The sequence below is a fragment of the Camarhynchus parvulus genome, chromosome 2, assembly GCF_901933205.1.
Source record: "Camarhynchus parvulus chromosome 2, STF_HiC, whole genome shotgun sequence".
Lineage (NCBI taxonomy): Eukaryota > Metazoa > Chordata > Aves > Passeriformes > Thraupidae > Camarhynchus > Camarhynchus parvulus.
In genome coordinates this window covers 100,809,572-100,832,213 of record NC_044572.1, presented here as the reverse complement: position 1 = coordinate 100,832,213, position 22,642 = coordinate 100,809,572, and the positions used below count along the sequence as shown (strand labels likewise).

At 41.5% G+C, this 22,642-nt stretch overlaps 1 protein-coding gene across 4 annotated transcripts in view; it reads left to right on the top strand.

Moving 5' to 3' along the window:
- Positions 1 to 22,642, top strand: part of MTCL1 (microtubule crosslinking factor 1) — a 102,279-nt gene that overhangs the window by 9,931 nt on the left and 69,706 nt on the right. For all 4 annotated transcript variants that reach the window (XM_030944131.1, XM_030944133.1, XM_030944130.1 and 1 more), the window contains exons 2-3: positions 1,861 to 2,085; positions 3,585 to 3,743. In XM_030944131.1, the coding sequence (XP_030799991.1) occupies positions 1,888 to 2,085; positions 3,585 to 3,743 (357 nt within the window). In that variant the 5' untranslated portion in view covers positions 1,861 to 1,887. The remainder of the gene's footprint in view (positions 1 to 1,860; positions 2,086 to 3,584; positions 3,744 to 22,642) is intronic.

Genomic DNA, 22,642 nt, shown 5'->3' with positions numbered 1-22,642 from the left:
CACTACTCCTTTTCAGACAGTGTATGGTGTGAGCATGATCCAGCTCACTGGGGAGTAACCCATGAGTTTATCCATCCACACAAATATCCTGATCCTGCCCCTGTCCCAGAGAGACTGTGGGGACTGGATGATCCTGCAGCAGAAATCTGAACATATTGAGAATGTACAGTGACATAGTGGGCTTGTGAGAAAACTCCTCTGTCCTTTCAGAGCATCTAGGGAGAGCAGTGTAGGGTCCTGAGTGGGCTGTACTGGTGGAGCAAAGCCTCACTGGTGAGCCCAGAGCTGTAATTTTGGAAATAACAGGCCTTGTGCATACCCAAAATTTATGCTGGCTCAACTAATTGAAATTAAACCATGGCTGTTTAAATACTGGAGTATTTATACATGGATGGGATTTTGATAAGAGTAACACTATAATTCTAACATAACTGACAAGGCTAAAGAACCCATCAACCCTCTTCCTTTAGTCAGGACTGTGCTCAGGGACAAGATCTACCCTGCATTGGTTATCAAAGCTCCAATGAAGCGAGATTAATATGTCAGTCTCGTTATGCCATGGGAAGGGGGAATGGTTGAGAGGAGAGTATGGGCAGATGTGTTCTTGCAGGGACTGGACAGGGATGGTTCAGCCAGGGGCAAGGAGGCTTTGTTAAGGGTACTGACTTCATAGCAGTGCCCTCTCCACCTGAGACAAGTGTGAAATAATCTCTGGCCACCTTTGGAATTTCAAGTGTGAAATAATCTTCAGCCATCCTTGGTATTTCAAGAGTGATTTACAGATCTGAAGTGGGGTCACAGTGCAGCCAGCCCCAGTACAAGTTCTCCTGGAATCTTTTTTAAGCAAAATTTTCCACAGAAAATTTGGGTTTTATAATATCAAGCACAATTTTACAGAAGCCAATTAAAAAAATAATTAGTTAATTTCAAATATTCTCTTCCTGCCTCTTTTTCTTGATTTTCCCCCCCACTTTGTTCAGTTTGAAGAATCTTTTTTTTTCTGTCATGCAGTAGTTTAATACTTTGTACCCCTGTGCCTGGAAGACCTTTACAACAGTTCTAGCTTTGGAGCTTCAGTCACGCAGGTATTAAACAAATGGCAATGATAGAGCTTATCCTGTTCAGCTGTAAATCTTTAATCTGACTTTAGAGAGCAAGTACTACACATGGTACAACGTGGAACTGGGACAGTTCATGATGCCCAGAAAAGAACCAGCAGGTTATTCCCATGGGCACATGGTAATACATGGGAAAACATTGTTTTGTTCCTGTGGGCCTGTTATTGAGATGTGTGTGCACACACCAAAACCCCACCTTCTCCTGCACACAATCCACGTGTCACTAAGCCAGTGCACAGTGTTAGGCTCAGATGGGACAGCATTTCCATATGGAGCATTTCAGTATTTTATGTAAGGGACTTTTTTTTCCCTAAAAATTTCATTTTTAGGAGGTGTTGGTTGTTAAAAAGGCACACCACACAGAGATGTTGAGATGCTTGGTTAAGTAGGTTTACTGTAGTCTAAGTAAAGCAAGGAATCAGTTCAAATGGTGGTAAAGTATTGTGCAGTTTTAATTTTAACTTGAGATGGTAAAATGAAGGTTACCAGTTTCAGGAGACATGAGCATCTGGTTTGTTTTTAATTATCAAAGCAGTTGAAAGAAATATGACAAGTATTCATTAATTTAGTTCAGCATAATTACTCAGTGTTGGGTTAAAACTTCTGTTCCTGTGGCTTCTGGAGCTGCGTGTTGCAATCTGTATCATTTCACTAATGTGGTATCCTAGCGAGCATGTTTCCTATTTTGCTCCCATGGGTGAGATTCAGAGGTATGATGGAGCACTGTTTTGACTTCTCACAGGATGAGCTGGATGAACTTCGGGCTGAGATGGAAGAAATGCGTGACAGCTACTTAGAGGAAGATGTTTACCAGCTGCAGGAGCTCCGGCGAGAGCTGGACCGGGCGAACAAGAATTGCCGCATTCTGCAATATCGTCTCAGGAAAGCAGAACAGAAAAGCTTGAAAGTTGCACAAACAGGCCATGTGGATGGAGAGCTCATTAGGAGCCTGGAACAAGATTTAAAGGTGGGTTGAGAGATTCATATTCACAGCAAAAGAGAGCAGCCTGTGATGTGGCTCTCTGCAATGGAAGTGAGGGTGACACATGAAACAAGCAGTAGTTCTCCAAACGTCACAACCAATTTCCTTCTGCTGTGGTGGAGAGCAAATATTCAGCTCATCGCCATAAAAAGATGTGTCAGTGAGTAAAAAAACATGTGTTCAGATTCAAAATGAAAGAAATACCGTCAAGTTACATTTCTGCATTTGAAAGATTTAAAGGGTCTTGATTTACTGGTTTTACTGAAAACCTTAGCTTTGCAATACTGTGTAAACAAAACCTGATATGCTTTTTCCAGTTCATGCTGTTTCCTTCCTTTTCACTTCTTGCTTATGCAAAGTAACTGGAAAAAAATAGTCTAAGTGCATTTCTTGGTGTCTAGTGAGTTACTTGTAACAGGAACAGAGTGTTATAATATTTTTGCAGGGCAGATAGAGAATCAAAATGCTCATTCCCTGCGAACACAAATACCTGTCAAATTATATTCATACTGAAACAGTTTTTGTATCTTTCAGAAATGCTTCCATCAAGACCAAGTAAAGCTTTGTGTAGACATGATGTTTATCTAGCTTTACTCATCTTTCTTGATTTTGCTATCTTGCCGCTGTTTTTAAAATATCTTCTGTAGAGAGGACTGCTTGCAACTAGAATTATTAAGAATATTATAAGTGCAAAACATAAAACCTTCTGAAACCAGAATGATTTGTTGTCAGCAGTGGAAATGAGAGTAACATATCAAGTCATCAAACCTTTTAAAATGTCACATCTCATTTTTTCTTTTATGATGGAAACCAAATTATAACCTTATAACAATAGCAATGATACACTACTCAGTAAAAATCTTGTACCTAGATTTCAATGAAAGAGATATTGAGTGTTTTTATTACTGACTTCTTGTAATTCCATAATTCCTTGTGTTGTATGATGTACCACTTTTATAAATGTTTTTGGAGTAAATGAAATGTATTCTTTTTAGGCTGGACTCAGAAAACCTAAGCTAGCATATATTTCTGTGCTTTCATATCACTCTTGCCTAGTTGTGATTGCTGCTAGAGCAGCAAGTTTGTGTGGCTGTGACTGCTGCACACACTGCTTTGATGGATGGCCTGTCAGCTTTACAGCACAATTCCTTGTCTTTGGCTTTATCTGTGTGATGTGCTGGGACTTTGATGGGCAGCTTTGGTGCCTGCTTGTTTCCTCCTGCTGCTCATGACATTGCCTTAGCATAATGTGGAGAGGGAGCTGGAAATGGGTAATCAAATATATTTTCATTCTGGATTCCTTTATTAGAAATGAATATTCATTTTGGTACTTGGAAGGCTTGGAGTGTTCCATCAACAGTGTCATAATTGAATTAAAAATCTCTTGGCTGTCTAGGGCTGTGATATGCTTCTTACTGTAGGAGACATACTGTAGCTGTTCCTCCTCATGGATGACCCTCATGCATTTGTGCTCTTTTGACCAGGTAGCCAAAGATGTTTCTGTCAGACTGCACCATGAGCTGGAGAGTGTGGAGGAGAAACGAGTTAAAGCAGAAGATGAAAATGAAGTCCTTCGGCAGCAAATCATTGAGGTGGAAGTATCCAAGCAGACGCTGCAAAATGAGCTGGACAAGTTAAAAGAGGTAAGCAATTGTCAGAAAAACCATGCAGAGCATGGGGTTAGAATGGAAATTTGGCACAGAGGTGTCTTAGAATAATTCTTACATGAAGTGCTTGCTGCTATTGCTTGTACAACTGCCCCAAAGGTCTCCTCTGTTATATGTCCCAGATACGTCATCGGTAATTTAGAATCAATAGAGATGTAGATGAGTGATGCTCCACTTCTTGTCTGGGGCTTCTCAGAGGGCTTCTGTCCCATTTTAAACTGTTTCCTTAAGAACTCCCTTCCTGCTGGAGCAAAACTCTTTCTGATTTGACTACAGCTAGCTCTGGCTGTTCTTTACACAGACTGGGACTTCCACCTACTTGAAAGTCAAATGAAGTGTGCATGACTTGTGTCTGAGAGCAGGGCTCAGATAGGCAAGCCGCTGTTCTGGCTGGTACTCCTCAGTGGTGGTGGTGGAGCCATCAGCATGAGCTGGGCAGCCAGAATGTGGTCTGTAATGTATAAATAACATTGCACTTCAGGCACAGAAATGCTGTCTCTTGAGAAAAGGGATCATTTCAACTGGTGCTGACACACAGTCACACTGGGTGAAGTGATGATCCTTGGAAGCAAGTGAGCTGAGGAGCAGGGGACCGTAAAGGGAAGCCAAATACTGAGCACAGCTCTTTGCTGGAGCCTACATCCCAATCTGCAGTGGTATTTCTGTTCTCTTAACAGTACAGCAGATTGGCAGTTCACAGCCCCTGCTCTGTTTTAAACCAGATTGAGATAGAGCATTTAAAAGTAATGAGGTAAGACATTTATCCGCTGAGCCCTGGTCAGATTTAGAGAGCTGGTGCAATTATGTGTTATTTTAATCTTTCCAACATTACTTGTGAGTCAACTGGCACAAAGCCTGGCTCAGTTTTATAAGGACAGTCTCTATTTAATTTCTCTGTGCGTTGGAGTTATGAGTAGTCCAGTGCAGGAGTTTTGGAGTGTTTGTAGCTAACAGAGCAGATCATCAGCTGGTACACATATCGGTGTTGCTTAGATTACTTGTGAACCTGACACGAAAGATAAAGTCTGCATGATGTTTTAGCTATTCTTCTCCTTTCTCAATATTATTTGTGAATGCTGTGCTAAGTGTACATAATACCGTGTTACAGGGCCTGCAGTCTCTGCTCTGTAAAAAAATGCCATCTCATCAACAGTACCTAATTTTATTGTTTGTTGTCGATTAACATGCAGGTCCGCTGGGTACTGCTTGATGGTCTTGGAGTTCAAGCAGAAACTAAATTGTGGGTGAGAAGTGAGGGAAAAAATGCTCCAGCAGAGCTGAAGGCTCTAACCAGGCTGGATTTACCTTGCAGCTTAGATTGCTGCAGCCTAGCTGTGCTGGGAAGCGCTGCTAAGTCAGCTGTCTCTCTGCTGGGTTGCAAGATGAGGTGAATGCACCCTTACTTTGTATGCATTCCTTGCCGGTAAGAGGCAAAAGCTGGAGGGGAGGTAGGGAAAGGGAGAGATAGCAGGTAGAACGGTGGGATGTATTCATGCTGATGTGGAGATAAAGCAGGGCATAAGAAGGATTGTGAGATGAAGTAGTAGTAGTAGTAGTAGTAGAGATAGTCTGGTTTCACATGCCGTGAGTTGCGGTTTCTCTGGCAGTTACAATTTCACAAGGTCACTGGAGGTGAGAAGATGAGGTTGGAGTCCTTTGCAGGTCACACAAGGACAGATGAGCCAAAAGCTGGAGAAACACAGCTACGCATGTGTCAGATAAGTGTGCTTGCAGTGTTGTTGACATTGCTAAAAAAAAAATATTCTTCACTCAAGATGTGTTCAAATAACTACCAGAAGCAGTGCCTCCTTAGGAACATTTAATGTCTGCAAGGAATATATTATGGGCATGCCAGTGGAAAGCTAGTGCTTTATGTATCAGGACAAAAGTGACCCCAAAGCCATGTAGCTTCTTCCCAATCCACCCTGACTCTGCATCTTGTCTATCTAAGGGCTGACAGTTACAGGGAGCGTTTTCCTCTCTGGTCCTGGAGCATTGCCTGAGACCCAGTTAGACGGTATTCACCCTCTGATATAGCTTCCTGCAACCATATGCTCATTCTCTGCAATATCCTTGACTATTCTCTATCATTGGATCAACAGAAAGGCTTTCTCCCATCTATGTTCATATTTATTGCTTAATTCAGTGCTTGCTTCTGCTTTGGCGTGTCGTGCAATTCCCTCGGCTCCCATTTCTCACTGCAGTGGATGGCATATATGTTGATTATCTTTAATGTATTTTGCATGCTGAAATACCTTTAGGAATTGTACATGTCTCTGGAAGCACTCTTTCTTTAAAGCCACCTTTGGTGTTTATCATAAACTTTTGAAGAATTTCTAACATTTATCATGTTTAGTGCTGTTTTTTCGGGTTTTTTTTCACCAATACCTGTTTTGATCTCCTGTGATATTTTCAACAGGACTTCTTGGGTATATAGGCTTGTTCTATCTAAATAAAATTTTTATTTCCTTAAGAAAGAAGCCTTACAGTTTTAACTGGCAATTTTTTTTGCCTCCTACTGACCATGTAATTTCAAGTTGTTTTACTAAGTACATATGAGAGAGACTTTCCTCTCTTGTTAATAAATAATATTTCTCAATGTGTCTTACTGTGAAAAAAATCCTTCACAGTCCTCTCCTCTCCTCTCCTCTCCTCTCCTCTCCTCTCCTCTCCTCTCCTCTCCTCTCCTCTCCTCCTCTCCTCTCCTCTCCTCTCCTCTTCTCCTCTCCTCTCCTCTCCTCTCCTCTCCTCTCCTCTCCTCTCCTCTCCTCTCCTCTCCCTGTGAATTGCTGCTAATTCACTTCCCTCCCCAGTCCCAGGTGCTTCTGGATTCCCATTCCATGACACACTTTCAGAAGCTTTTGCATAATCTATCAAAACAACATCTAGGCCCTTGTTCTTTTCTAGTATCTGCCAAATGCTCCCCATCAAAAAAATATTCTGATTTTCACTGATTGTTTCATTAAGGAGCTCTCAGATAACTGGTGAGTCACTTGCAGGTTTTTAGGATGCCACCTCCTTCTTTCCCTTTGTCTTTTCCTTTTTTTCATAAAAGTGCTCCATCCAGCCAGCCTTTTGCTGCATTTCCTGTGTTTTGAGCTAAGATATGAGTTGATAAAGATACTTAATGAATGCTTGTGAATTTTGTCCAATTCTGATGTCTTCCAGTTAGACATCATTCTTCTCTGAATGTCTTCATCAGTATCCTGGCATTCACTTTGCTTACTCATGCCACTGTACTTCCTTTTTTGCTTTCAGTTCTCTTAGCCAAAAGATAATATAGTTCTTTCCTTTCCCATAATACCTTCTAAATTTTTCAGATTTTACTCATTTATCACTGTTCATCATCTGCTACTCTTGCCTGAAATACTGTCACTGATTCTTTTGAAGATACTTCTTTCACTGGCTAATAATGTTTTCTCACTGAATGCTTTTTAACTTTACTGACTGTAGCAAGGTTTTTTGTGTGTCAGTCTTCTCTATCTGCTGAAGCACTGTGGTTCATTGATTTTTTTCCATGATTACGCTCACCTACTTTTTCAGTTTTCATTTTTCAAATCTTCCCTTTCTGTCCTTTTTACTATGAACATTTCAACTGGTTTTGGACCACCCTGTGATACCTTTTTCTGTGGCATTCTCCATCAGAGCTGCAGAGTTTTCCTACTGCTGTGAACACTTCTTTATAGCATATCCTGGGATGTTTGTGAGAACTGTCCCTTCTAGGAATCTGCTAGGATTTTCTGTGACTTAACAAAGCTGCTTCCTCCTTACAGCTCTGGAAGCAAAGGCAGTGTGCCCTCACAGATTTGATAAGAACACGTATCCCTGCCAAGGCGTGCTTGCTTTTTCCTCGTGTTGTCTGGGTTATTAACATTGCCATTTGAGTCAGCAGGCTGCCAGGACAGAAAAAAAATTACTCCATCACTAACAAATTACCTCAACAACATCCCTGCAGCTGTCATTTCTCCCTTCCTAATATCCTAATGCACCTCATGAGAAATATCAAAGTGTATTAAGAATTTTTCTCAATCAATCAACCAGAAAGCATTTAGAACAATTTTTTCCCAAAGTTTCCTTTCCTTTGCAGCAGTGCAAGTCTCCCTTACCAATTCTCTTCTGAGCATCTACAAATCAGAACTTTTACTCAAAGGCTTGACAATAGTAAGTGGATTTTCTTTGGGAACTCAACGTCTCCACTTGACGTCTAATTCACCCCAAACTTCATTTCTTTGGAGCCACCAGGGCATCTTTAGGGAACTTCTTCCTTATACTTTCTCAGGAAAGATACTTCACAAAAGGATGGTCTATACTTAGTCTAAGTGTAAACAGCTAGGAAATCATGCTTGGCAAGTGTTGGGTGCCTCTATGTACAGGGATCATTAATTCCCCTGCCAGCAGTACCTTTCAGAGTAATCCCGTCTCTGAAACCTCCATACCTGGGGAAGAACAATTCGTTTCTGCCACTCATTGAAAAAAAGTACTGAGATGGCATGGGACCAGGTCCTGTTCCCCCTGAGGAGAATGAGTTGGTTGCTTGTTTGCAGCTGCTAAACGTGTATTTTCCCGTGTCCTTTGTCTGAGTTTGGTGTGGTGAGCCGGGGTGGAGAACGAGGCAGAGCTGTGGCAGCACTGACACTGCTGGGGATGGACAGCCCTGCCAGAGCAGACAAAGAGAGGGGAGGAATAAGGTCAGGGGCAGCAGCTGCTGGGAGGTTTGATGTGAGTACTGTGAAATGGGCTAGCTAGAAATGAATGAGAATTGTGTAACTGGAAAGAAAGGGCTTTATTGGGAAGAAATTTACTGGTTGTGTGCTGGCCGTACTGAGCAGGTGACAGTCTTTCTTACAGTCTTTCTTCTGCTTTCCACTGAAAGCAGAAGGACCAGAGGGGCAGCAACCAGAGGTGTTGCTTTCTGTCTGCAAGGACCTCTGCTGTAGCAGCAGCGTCCCATGTGACACTGAGGTTTTCTTGGCCAGCTGCTAACTGCAGTTGAAATGCTTCAAGCCCTTCAGGTTGTGGGGACTATCAGAGACCCAAGTGCTGTTCCCTGGGCATCTTCACTCAGGAAACCACTTCCAGCTGATGGAGGGCCATGGCTGCAGCTCAAGTTCAGTGGTGTTTTTACAAATAAGGGTAGAGGCAAAAGGCAAGAAATCCTGTTTCCTTTCATTTCTGCTTAAGAGGAAAGAATTAAAAGACCTCTGGCCCATAGTAATGCCTCCAGCGCATCTCTTCAGGACACAGACTGAGATGAGAACCATCACCTACTGTAAATGGGCTTTCCCAGGTTACCTGTGGGCTTTTTAGGACAGTGACTTCTATAAATGCTCTTTCATCCAAGAGCTTTTCTTGCTTTGGATGGTGTAATGCCTAAGCTTATTCTCTGCTCCTCCCCTGCAGCACCTTATTTTTGAGGCACTGTTCAAGAACTGCTGCTTTTAACAGTCAAAGAAAATTTGCTGTTAAAATATTTGTACAACAGAGTGAAAACCTACATTCAGAACCTTATAAAATGATAGAAATATACAAGATAAGTTGAAAGGTCTTCCAGACATATTGTTTTGAGTCAAGTTTTGCTCCAAAGTGCAAGTGCAGTACTCTGTTTAACATCAATAGAGGTGGAGTGCGTTTTGCTCATAGAAGAATTCAGCTCTATAAGCATAACATAGCAAAATGAAATCTGGAAGCTGCTGTGTGTGAAATCTGGAGCTGAGTGTGACAGTGATTTTCATTGCCATGAACCTTGTAAGAAGGACAAAACACATGCTGCATGTGTGTGAAGTGTGATTATCCCAAGCTGAAATCAGATTTCCCTCTTTTTGCTCTGATATAAATACAGATCTGGTGCAAAGTGGTACACAAGTGCTAAAAAAATTATTTTTGGTGAAAACACACTTGTTTGCATAAAGCATTACCCTATGTTTTCATTAGCTAGGAATTTATACATATTTATTAAAGTGGTACATAATGATTTTCAGACATTTTTCAAAGGAAATTTACTCACAGAAGCAGGGATATACTTTGAAAATTCCTTGATTTTTGTAATACATTACCTTTTTTAGCTATCAGTGAGTTTACCTGAAAGGAAATTTATGAGAAACAGGACAGGATTCAAGTAACACTAAAAGGACTACACAAGAACAATATGTTGACTCAATAACCCTGTTTAGAATTTAGTGCTTGTGACAGTTTTAAGTAATGAAGTCCTATGCAATAATCATAACTAAACCCATTAACTGAATGAAAGTTTTACTGCAGCACCATTTTGTCTCCAATATCTTTTTTTTCACTGTGATAAATAATAAATTGGTACCTACCCACAGTGAATGATTTATACTTGTAATGGCATTTCAGGAACTATACAGAGAGTGAAATGGTCTGCTCCTTCTTAGTAGGAGGCCATGCATGGGAATGGATCTCTCTGGACTCAAAAAACACAGTAGTTAGGAGGCAAACTCAGTAGCATGATTTTTTTTTAAAGTTATTGTATTATACGTCTTCTAATGCACTGTCCATATTTCTTTTCAGAAATTTAAAAATATCTTTAAACCCAAGGACCCCTTACATTTTCCAAATATTTTGTGCCACTCTCTTATGTCATAAATGCCCTCCCTGAGCAGTATCTGCATCTGAAATTAAGAGTTATATAACAAATAAGTTGCCACCAAGCTCTGATTAGTCTTTATTTTCTATGTATTTGCTATTTGTTCAGACTGGCCATCAGTCATCTGACACTGCTTCCAAATCCTATTACAATTTTTGAAGTGAGTGATTTTGAGATAAAGTAACAGTGATTCTGCTGATCAGATCCAGAGATCTGTCTCATGCAAAATCCCCACTCTTCTGTTACTCAGCCTGAGTTTCTCATTCCAGGCATGGGCTTCTGCTGACTCACCCCCTTCATTACTCCCAAATACTTTGAAGAACCACAACTGGCCTTTGCATATGGAGAAATTATGTTTAGGTGATGGTATTTACAGCAGGAAAAATGACCTACTATAGCTGCATGACTGTCTAGATACCAGTTAGTTATAAGGAAACCTTCTTTGTATGATAAATTAAATTTCTCTGTGCTCCATTGATAGTTAATTTTTCTTACTACATAGCAGAAGCCTTTTGGTAACTTTTTCAGTAGCAGAGCCTGGCGCGGAGAAGTTCAAATAGTGTATCAGTCTCCCCATCCTCCACCCAGTTACCAAAAATAATCCTGCTGTCTGTCACATGGGCTTCAGCAGTGACAGTGCAAACAAACTGTAGTCTCTGTGACATTTTCATTTGAAAAATACCTTCTTTTCTTTTCGTTCCTTCCCTTAATATATCCTAACATAATTAAAGGTTTTCTTCAGCAAACCCTTGCAAAATATTGGTAGCAAATCTTTCAAGTGCTCCTTCTGGGAGGAGAAATAAGTGCATGCTCTCCATATTCTAAATCATGTTTCAATTGGGGCAAAAGTCCTAGGTGAGAACAGTACCCGTTGTTTTCCTTGCCAAGGTGTGGACAAGACTTTGTTTCAGGAGAAGTTAACCTGTCACAGCATTCTGCTGTTTCTGTGAACAGAGGCTGTGATTTAAAGCTGGAGTATCCACAGCTAAAGCATGCTGAAGCTGATTAGGTATATCCCTTGCCATTCCACTTTCCAGTGAAACAAATTCAGATCAGCAACCATCTGACAGCTGTTCCTGTGGGATGTGTCATGCAGTGTTTGGGGTGGAGGTGGATACCAGGGCATTGTAGTTCCAGAGATACCTCATACCCTGCCCTCCCTGCTTTCCTCCCAGGGCTCAGAGGAGCCAGCACAGATCCCGAGTGAATGTAGCCTTGTGCATATCAGGGAGCTCCAGCTGAAGGAGAAACAGTGTGCAAGCCTGTAAAGAAGCTTCCTTCATTTGGTGCTCAGTGCAGAGCACCATCAGTGGGCAGCTCTGTGCCACCACTCCTGGGAGGCACAGCTTCCCTGCCCTTTGGCTGGCTCCCGGTGAGTCGGCGCCAACTGTTTTCATCTCACATCACCGGTAATTTCATCCCAGCATCTGGAACGCTGGGTAGCAGGATGGAAAAGAGGGAGAGGCAGTCTGTCAGGGTGAGAAGAGGAGCTTTGTGAGATGCATAGATTCTAAACAAATTTTGCAGATTGCCTGTGGTTTTTGTTGTGATGATGCTGCACTTAGGAATATGTGTCACACCAGGGCACTGTCATCCACGGGGACGGTATTTTCCGGAAATGCTTAGCAAGGTGAAAAAAAGTCAGAGCTATTGATTTTTGTCCTTCTTTGAAAGGGCTGCTTGATTGTTTTTCTTCTGAAATTAATTATTTAGACTTCCTTCTCTAGCTCTATTTTTAAAAGGAGAACGTAACTTATTGCAGAGATAACTTATGAATTATTAACATTGCACTACTCAAGCTGTCAGAGGATGAATGAGGGGCAAAGACCTGACCGTCTTGGCAAGTTTTCCATTGCCACATGCCACGGCACTGGACTTTCCTCTTTCTCCATGCCTGGCACTGTGCAGGTAAGCCTGGCTCCCCTGCCCAAAGCCTTGCTGGCTGAAAGGCAGCCCAGCTCGGCAGAGTGCCACACATTGCCTGGATCTGTCAAGAAGTTCTCCATTTCTCTGAAAGGGAAAAATGGAGTCAGCTTGTGCAAGTAGGTCAGGAAAAGGGTTTAAGTGGTAAAGAGGTGGAATTAGGCAGTTGTGACTCTTCAAGCAATTTGTAATCAGCACATTTTGCTGCCCTCAGTAAATAACCTGTTTCTTTGGGCCATAGATGAGGATACTTTCACCTGTCTTGCTCTTTTTGCAAACCCAACCCATGTCAAAGCTGTGGTATGTGCAGTATTTCAGCCTCTTTCTCATCCCTACAGGAGTGATCCCCACACCACCATTGGTTTTGCCAGCAGTTATATCGGCTGGGAGCTCGCTGCAAGGTTAAGATGTTTTTTCACCCTGTTCCTACACTCAGCCTGCTGCAAAATGCCTGCTGGGGAGACAGTATCTGTTCTGTGGGAGGAGGCATGGCAAAGCCTTCACTTGATTTGGGTTTGCATTTGATGTGCCTTGGTCTGAGAAAGCCTGAATTTTCTTTAAGTACCCATCATGGTAGTTCATTCATTCTAGAAAGAAGACACAGTCTGTCCTTAATGGGTACAATAGTAATTTCTCTGTTTCCTTTTCTCTTTACTGTATATTTTGTCACAACATGGAAGCATTAGCCAAAATAAATACAAAAATTACTAGATATTCCTACCCAAATTTTAGGTCTTGCTCCATCAATAGTAGCCAGAGCTGGGGAGGGTAAGCTGTGCTGATATTTAGGGACATCAGCATAATGCCTACGTGGGCAGAAGAAGCACAAGGATCCATCTGAGACTGACAGATGGACGTATTGGTCTATTTAAGGCTCTTTCTCAGGGATCACTCCAAAATAGTTACAGTCCAATCTCTTCAGCGTGCTCTTGCCTCAGTGAGCTGTGCCAAGAGAAAGTGGGTCTTGTGCAGAGATTGGTGAAGGCAGCTCACCTCATTGCCACTGCGTGCAGAGCTCAGGATAAATTCCCATCGTGAGTTCAGTGGTGTCAAAACAAAAGACTTTGAAGGGATGGAGGAGGGAATAAAGTTATTAAATGATATGATAAAACAGCTCTAAAGCAGATGCAAATCTGCAAACCTTTAAATTGTTTTCCTCGTTAATGTTTTTCATATATTTTTCTATAAAAAATAATCAGGGATTTTTCTTTTGTTCAACTCTTCCTTCAGTTTTCTAGAGTCTGGTCCTTCATAGAATAGAGGGATCTTTAAATGTCATCCAGTCCAACCCACAGTCAATAAACAGGGACATCTTCTACTAGATCAGGTTTTTCAGAGCCCCAGTCTGACCCTGAATGTTTCTAGGAATGGGGCGCCTACCACCTCTGTGGTTGTCCTGGTTTAGGGGAAATTTGGGAAGAAACTTCCAAATGGGGTCCCTCTAGAAAGCAAATTCAAGCAGCCCCTCCCCCTCACCAGCTTGGGAAAGATTTCCTTGGTGAAAATGCACGGGTTATTGTTCTTGCCATGTTATAATCTGGGCCAACCCTTCCCTTGCGCACTTATGGAGTCAGTGGAAGACCATCAAGTTGCTCAGGCAGGACTTGCTCTTGGTGAAGCCATGCTGAATGTCTCAAATCACTTCCCTGTCCTCCATGTGCCCTAGCATAGCTTCTGGGAGGATCTGTTCCATGCTCTTCCCAGGCACACGGGTGAGGCTGACAGCTTGGTCATTCCCAAAGTCCTCCTTTCTTTCGGAATCCTTCTGCTTTTCCATTGCATACTCATGTGTCTTTTGTGATTAATTTGCTGATTTGTTGATTATTCCCAAACCAGAAGCTGTAGTGCTTACTGCCACAGGTACCATAAACTATGGGCAATTATAGGGGAAGGTTCCCATAATAGTTTGGGGAGGAGCTGAAATGTAGGTCCTACATTACTTATAAGGATGTGAAAGGGTGGGAATCACTTGTTGGAAGCAGCTTCCTTGACCATTGTATTAAAACCACTAATTGTTGTACCTTGACCATCATGAATCAAAATTATAGAATGATAGTTACTATGCTCTCCACTCTTGTGGTGAGCTGTCAGGGTATGTGACTACAGTTTCTGGATTACCTTCACAAGAGAAGGGAAAAAGAAATTAGGTTTGGTTTCCTTGAAAAAAAATCCCTTTTGGTGTCCTCCATCTTCTCCGATGGCAAACAGATCAGCTTTCCTCTCTCCCCTTCTACAGGCTCCTCCTTGGTTGGGATTCTCTCACCTTCTGTTCCTTCCTTTTCTTCTTCACCTTAGGTTTTTCCTCAGCATTTTTCAGATATGGATGCTGAGCTGGACACGAAATTCTCCAGTATATGCAAGCCAGCCCTTGAGGTTAGGGGCAGCTGAGATGTGCAGGACTTCAGAAACACCTTGGGATGGCAGCCTCTGGTGCTGAGGGCTGAGCTGCACTATTTGGAAAGTTACTTTACAGCTGCTGCCAAAAACTGCTCCCCTAGGTCAGGACTTCAGGCAAGGAAAAAAATATTTAAACAGGAAGCTTTTTCTGCTATTTGTGGCTCCACCTGCTCTCAATCTCCCCGAAAATACTGTAAGAACAGTCCCGTGGTGGGATAACTTGTCACTTCCATTCTGGGCCTGACTGTAGTAAGTGCAAAAAAACAAACAAAATGGAAAACAATATGTCAGTGAATATTAAAGTCAGGGTGGTTTTTATCCTACAGTATTGATTTCACTCAGGGGTGAAGTTTTGCATCTGTTCAGTTTTGTTTGAGTGAATAGTCCACTAGTTCACACATAGAAGAGACTGTAATTTAAATAACAGAAATTCAGAGATGTCTCTTGCTTCTCTTGGACACAACTTTTACAAAAATAACCATATGTAAGAAATTGTGTATTCTTTTGGGGGGAGAACATAAAAAATAGAAAGAGTTCTTGTGGTTCTGCACAGGAAGATGAGCCATAGGTACTCCTGCAAGCTGCCTTTCATTGAACATGGTTTTGTGCTCTCAGGCTGCTGGAAAAACCAGAAATATTGCATGAATTGCTGTCCTTCTGAGTTAGTATGAATAAACACCGTGGACAACTTCAGCATTGCTGTTTCTGTGCTACAAGATGATCAGGAGAAAATTTGACGGTAATTTTTTAAGCCAAAGGGAAGGAAGAGGGAGCCTTTGGGGGTTGAGCAATTTGGATATGGACATTTCACACATACTTTGCATCTTCATGGATGCTTTCCTTAAAAGTAAGAGGAAGAGGAAAGCTTTGGACACAATATACCACAGGTATCCAATATGTAATGCTCCACAAGAAGTACCACATCTCTTCAAAGAGTCTGCTATTGAAAAAAAGATCTTTGTCATGCTACTGCATGATTTTTCACTGTGAATACAAATCAAGAGAGAGGGAAAAAAGAAAGCCTTTCTGAAGACTTCAGTTTCCTCAACCAACCAGCATGTAATTCTCAGTGTATAAAGAGTGACAGTGCTTTCCAGGATTCGCCAATCCAGTTACTAATAAAGGCATTTTCACAACTAAACCTGACAGTCTGTTAACTGGTTTTAAATGGGGGTGTTGATTGGATCCTGGCACCTTGTGGCAGGGTCATCATCAGACACAATTGAAGGAGACAAGAGCACTAATTAAATGCACCGGTTCTTCTATGTTATAATCTGGGCTTTAAAATTTAAGCCATCTTTTCTTCCCTTTCCTGGTCTGCAACTGATTTTGTTTCTGACTTGGACTCTCTAGCTCTTGCTCTGAGCTGCTTGAGATGGGTTTTTCTTGGCAGCTCAGAGAAGAGAAGGGGAAGAATATGAGATTTCCTCTTGGGCATTCAGGAAAGGAAATCGCTCGGATAAATCGCCCACCACCAAAGGCTCATTTTACCTCTGTTTCATATGAAGACCTGCGGGGTGAGGAGGATGTGGCAGTAACCACTTGGAACCTTGTGATGGGAAATGAGGAATAGAAAGCTTTGGGATAATGTTGATTTAGCTTTAATTTTCTATTCAGGGCCTTCTTGTGTTGCAAGAATCTACTGCTCATACCTGATTATCCATAATCAAGACATTTCAAACAAAGTCATTAACAGAAATATTTCTAGTCTACCTCTGAAATTCGTAATAAATGTTTAAAACCTTAAACCAGATTGGCAGGTTGACATTTCCAAGAATTGTTTTTGCCACGTAAAACTGCTAGCATAAAAGAGACTTGGAATCATTAAGGATTTATTGAGCTTCTATTTTCTCCATTAAAGTACTGACTATTATTTTCAAATGAAAGATGTACCACAATGAAATCATTAGTGACTGTGCATTTTTTGACAGCACTCCTAACTATTATAGCCAGGTAGTCAGTCTCGCCCAGTATGACATGGATAGCAGTGACAATTTATCTTTTCCTCTGTGATAGGAGATTGAGAATTTGACCAGAACTGAGCAGATATCAAAATGTCATAATGATCATAGCTACCTGTGTTTCTTTCTTTTTTTTTTAACCTCATGGGGTAATAACTTATAACTTTGGCTTTTTACTTTGTTTTCATTTTTTAATTAGAATTAATTTTTTAAATCATGGCTGAGTGTGTGTTACAAACACAGCCTTGGGGAGTGAGATGATGAAACAAAAAACAAAATATCCCATTACTGCCCAGGTAGGGAAAAATATGTCCATGTTAAGCTTTCTAGGAGTTTAGCATTCAGTTCATAGGAATTTTAAAGATGGGAGAAACTGATGACAATACTTACATATTTACAAGGGATTGGAGGTAGGAAATTGGACCTTGAGAGGAGTCAAAGCTCTGATTTCTGTGTGTAGTCTTAAAAGAGAAGCTGGCTATGTGATGACGCCCAGTCAAGCCTTCACAGGTAACAGTGGCTATCTCCAGAGGCAGACTTCCAGGCAAAGAGATTTTTTTCTGTCTCAAACTGTTGATTATTCTTGCAGACCTAGTTAATCCTTTAGACTAATACATATACATCAAAGCACCAAGTATTTTGGTTTGATGTCCTCCAGCAAACAAGTGCCTGAGGTTTAATGAAGTGTTTTGGATGCAGCCAAATAAAATGTGAAGGGTTCAGTAGCTGGCAACTGTGGATACTCTCAAAAGTTAGCTAAAACATCCTTTTATTAGAGTCTTGTGGTGGAGTGCCTACTCCTGCCCACGCAGTGTGGGATCCAGCAACCACACTATCCCTTTTCCCCTTATGTAGTAGCATTTTGTCAACTCCAGACTGTCAGTTCAGCATTGTGGCAACAGGCAATGAACTAAAGTCTCAACTAGGTGAAGCTGAGCAGTTAAAAGTTTAAAACATATTTCTGTTCTTGCAAATCAGCAAGAGCAGAACTGTTTAAATCAGTATCTGGGGCTTGCTGTTTGGTCAATCAAACCTTCAAGGTAAATCTTTAATGTACCTTTTGATTGCCTGTGCAGAAATCTCAGCATGGAATGAGGTTTGTTTGTAAACAGCAGTAACAAAAATGTTCTGCTGACAGACTATTCCTTGGTATGGATTGGTTGCTCTCTGCTATGATAAGCAGAGGTAGCACAACTCTTGCAACTGCACATCTGAGGGCACCAGCCAACCCGCCATCTTCTGCCTTTGGTAGGGGATAATTCATTCATCTGCCAGGCAGAATGGAAAAGAAAATATCTCCTTTCCTTTCTTTGCTAAGCTACATGTACAAATATTCCTCCTGCAGAGCAGTCACCTGATCTGCTGTGCACCTGGGGCAGCTGCTTGCCTACCTACAGAAACGCCAGCTGCAGGTGGCTGTCTCTCTTCTGCTCTTCTTTGGAGATTTGCTGGATGAGGGACACTGGAGCTAAAGACTCAAAGTGAAAATTCACCTGTGGCAGTAAAAGGATGTCTTAATTCTCAGAGGATTTAATAGTTATCTGAGATTGTGTGCACGCTCTGTATTTTGTCTCACAATTGTCAGCAGAGTTTTCAAGAAAGAGAAGCAGAAGGAGAAAGGTAATTATAATGCCCAGATTTTTAGAGAGTGATGGTACAAAGGCTAGGATTGTGGAAAGAGAGCAGCTCTTTCAGATATAAAGCATGATAAATTGCTTCAGCATAATGATGCTCATCAGAAGCAAGTGAGTAGCAGAAAAAGAATGTCATTTCAATTATGCCATAAATTCACTTTTGGCTGGCACAAACAGCTATCAGAGGGCAGACAGAATTTTCTTTCTAACCTTAATGAAATACAAGCACTCTGATTTTAATTTGCAATTGGGGTTTCTTCTATGGTGCAGCAGAGGTTGGGAAACATTGTCCCTCTTTTTTATTTCACATGAAGTCTATTTGCTTGGAAGCATTCTTCTGTTTGTATTATTAATTCCCTGTTTTTTTACCATGTGAATTTCCTGTGATGATCTCATTATGTTTACAGCATTTCTGGCAGGGTTGTAAACAGTGACTGATGCCTTGTTTTCATGTTTGGGTGTGGCAGGGAGCAGCCACATGCAAACTGCTGGTGAGCCACTTCCAGGGAGCCCTATCTAATGTCAGCCTGAGACTCCTTTCAGGCAAGGCAGATTCGCTGCTAATGCCATCGAGCTTGAGGACTGTTTCCACTGAGTTCCAGGGAGATTTAAACAGTAGTGAGAAAAGATAAATAAAGAAAAACTATGCTAAAAATTGATTTAAAGTAGCACTGGTTACTATTACAGATACAAGAAACAAAACAATCCTTGAGAAAAAAATTCATGAATGTGCAGTGCTGTTGTATATACAAGGACTTTGAGTAATCTTAAACAAATTTTTAGCCAGTATAACTGCTTTGAGTTAGTAGCTCTTTCATAATCACAAAAATGGAAAGAAGGCATTTCAGAGTGTTTGCTGACATTTAGTAATGTGTTTAAGGCCATCTAAATGTTTTTAGACAGAGACCCTCGCTGTAATTTCAGGAAATTATATCATGGAGTTATTTTATCCATGTGATTTACTCCAGGTCTACTGATGGGAGAAAGCAAGGCACAGGATTGTTTAAAACATATGCTACCTTTTGTCTGTTTATTCCTGATCTCTTGAGTAGAGATGGACATTGGGCTGCAAGGCCTAACAACTATGCAATGGATTCTTGTTCTTTAACTACTATTACAGTAGTATCTTCAGGGATATGTTTGAAAGCAGCTTTGTATTTTATTTTGGTTTTCTGATTAGAATTGTAATATATGTGTGTGCCTAAAGAGTTACTGTCTGTGTTGGGTATCCTTTCACTGGCTGCCCTCCAAATCACAGCTCTTGACAGCAATCTTTAAATCCCCATCATTTCTCCTTGGTGTTTACTGTAGGAAAAGCATTTTGGCTGCTGACTTTGCTTCCCCAGTCTAAGACAAAGTGACTGTTCTACTGGCACAGAGAGTTGCTGGAGGCAGAAGCTATTACAGAATAACTTGTTGGGTAGACAGTGTAAACAAGTCACCAGTCTGTGAATCTCACTGCTACATGATTATCACTGAAGGGCAAGGATTTAGGAAGACTCAAAGGAGACTAGGCATGCATCTGTATAAAGTGAGCAACCAGACCTGTCATACAAGTGCAAATATTACCACCAGTTTTAGGAATGAAGGCAACACTTGATTTAGAATTTAAGTATGCATTTAATTTGAGACTTACCTGGGGTCCCATTAGCTTGAAGAGATTTTCTGCAGAACCTTCTTCTTTCAGGCACTGTCAGTGATCATCCTCAGCTTGCTTCCCAAAGGGAACATGCAGGTGTCTGCCAGTCTGACATACATAACCTTGAGAAAAGCATACTCGTTGAAGTTGAGAAGCTTCACAGCCCCAAATCCCTAACAGAAGGGATTATATTTGAATCAGCCCTAAATTGAAACTCCAGTTTCATATTCTTCCTTCCTTTGAGCTATTAGAAATCCTCATTCAAATGTCAAATGTCCATTTGTCTATGTGTTTTGGCTTTTCGTTTTTTTATTCTCAATATAGCTTCCAGACATGGGTAGCTTTTCTTAGTTGATGCCTATCTTCTCCTCAGGAACTTTAATTAAAAATAGTCCATCGTAATAATGCAGTTGCTTGTGCAATTTTTCTCTGACAAAATAAATTACAGTAGGCTACATCATCTTGCTGCTTACTTATGGAATTTTTTTAATGGAAATTGCCAGATCAACATCTACTCTGTAATTCAACTGAAAGGCCTTTAATTTTAATATTTCCTCCCAAAGGCAAGTGAAGGAAAGAAAATATTACAGATTTTCTAAGAAACTTGAGAGTCCAGTTTTTAGATGGTGCATGATTTTAAGAAGTCTTTTAGCAAGGTTTACAGTGCCATCATGGATGAGTAAACTTAATCCTTACTGTAATAAAATAGGATTTAGTGGTGCAAAGTTGGAGCACCAGGATTTGTGTGGGTAGTATGTGAAGGAACAGCTGCATAACAGATCTGTAGTCACTTGTGGGCTGCAGCATTGTGGGGGGATTTGGGCTCTGGGCTGGTGCAGGGGAAGAGCTGCCACTCCATGCCAGACTCAGGCAGCCTCCTTCTCCAGGGCATGGAGGGAGGGACACGGTGGGACAGAGCTCAGCACAGCCCGTTGGGCATCGCTTTTTCTGCTGGGATTGGAGAAGGTGAATCTAGCAAGGGTCAAGCTCCATGCAGGAATGCGTGTAGTCCTTTTCTTTGTTCACTGAAACATATTTAAAAACGTCCTTCAAGATTTCACATCCTTTGGACAGGAGTTGTAAAAGGGGACCAATACATTTTATATCTTTATCAATACATTGTAGAAAAAACTGGAGCAGTAAGTATGACCAGGGCAGAGAAGTTGTTCTGACACAGGTGGGAATAGGAAGGAAGGAAGGAATTCTACAGACTAAGCGCTGAATTGGAAGGAAGGAATTCGACAGAGCAGGTGCTGTGTGTGCATGTTGCTGCCACTGCTGAGGAGCTGAGATGAGGACAAGAGCTAATCCCATGCTACGTCAGCACTGCTGGAAAAGTTCAACCCAGGAGATTTTTTAAAACTTATTTGTCTGACCTACTTACCCACCTCTCAGTGCCTGTGCACATGCTCCTGCTCCTGCTAGGAGCCAGAGTCCCCCCACCTAGGTTCGCTGGGATGGTGCCTGTGTGGGACTGCACACCTGCTGGGCTGGGAACAGGGATTTGGGAACCCTGTGGCCCAAAGCCACCCCTGAGCCCAAATTGTGGCACCCCTGGGAAGCAGCTATGCACCCATCCCTGCAAAAGCAGCATCCATCATGTCCTTCTTCTAATGCTGCCCTCCTGAAGGATTGCTCGTTAGCCTACCAGCACCAGGCTTGGAGCAGCATTGCTCTTTGCACCCAAACAGCCCCAAGCCCAGGCAGGAACCACTTCTCTTAGTGCTAGATGGAGACTTGGGAACAATGGCATTCTTGAAATTAACCTTGTGGCCATCTTTGGAGGTAGGACTGATTTAGAAGCCCTTGCACATGTCACAGGATAGGTGATGCCATGAATGACCTGGAAGTTAAAATCTACCTGAGAAGAAAGTATGTCCCTCCCATCACACACATCCATTTGAGTCTAGTCAGACAAAGGGGGCTTAATCTCTGATTTGCAAAGATTCATCAGGTTAGTGGAGAGATGCAATTTTGTCGTTGCTTAGGAATTTGGTATGCTTTGGGTGTTTGCTTCCAACTCACATTTATTGTGCTCTGCAGGAATTGAACTGCTAGATGCAAAAGGTGATAGGGGAAGTTCTTTACCAAAATGTTGAGAAAGGCAGAAAAATTGAAGGTTTGAACTTCCTTGGAGGCTATTCCTTTGAGCCAATATTCAAGGGTATGGAATAGCAGGAAATTACTGATATCAACCACAAGGCTCTTTTGATCCACTGCACAGATTCTGGCTCTAGGCAGAGAAGTTACATGTGGTCTTCTCTGGATGAATACTGAGGTGTGTATTAGAGGAACACAGAAACTCAGGGAGAACTGTCTGGAGCTGCTAACAGGCTTGTCTTTCTGGCATGCCCATCTCATAGACCTTTGCAAACACACAGAGCATTCATCTGAGGATGCAGAGATGCGTATTCCAGCAAATCTGTTACAGTCTGCCGTGGATACTAAACAAGAAATTCTTGAACAACTGGAGGTGGGAGGTCTTCAACAGTTTCCATTGTAAATGTTAATGTATGTAGCAGACAGAAGGAGTATTATATAAAAACTGAAGACTTTCACATTTTTCTGGTTCTGACCTATGGCAAGGAGGCTGACATTTGCATTATTTCCATGGTATTTTTGTCATAAGGGAGAGTTGAAAGCAAAGACTTAGAAGATTTAAACTTGAAGCAATTTTTTCCTCTGAAAGTCTGATTTAAAGTGAAAACCTGTTTAAA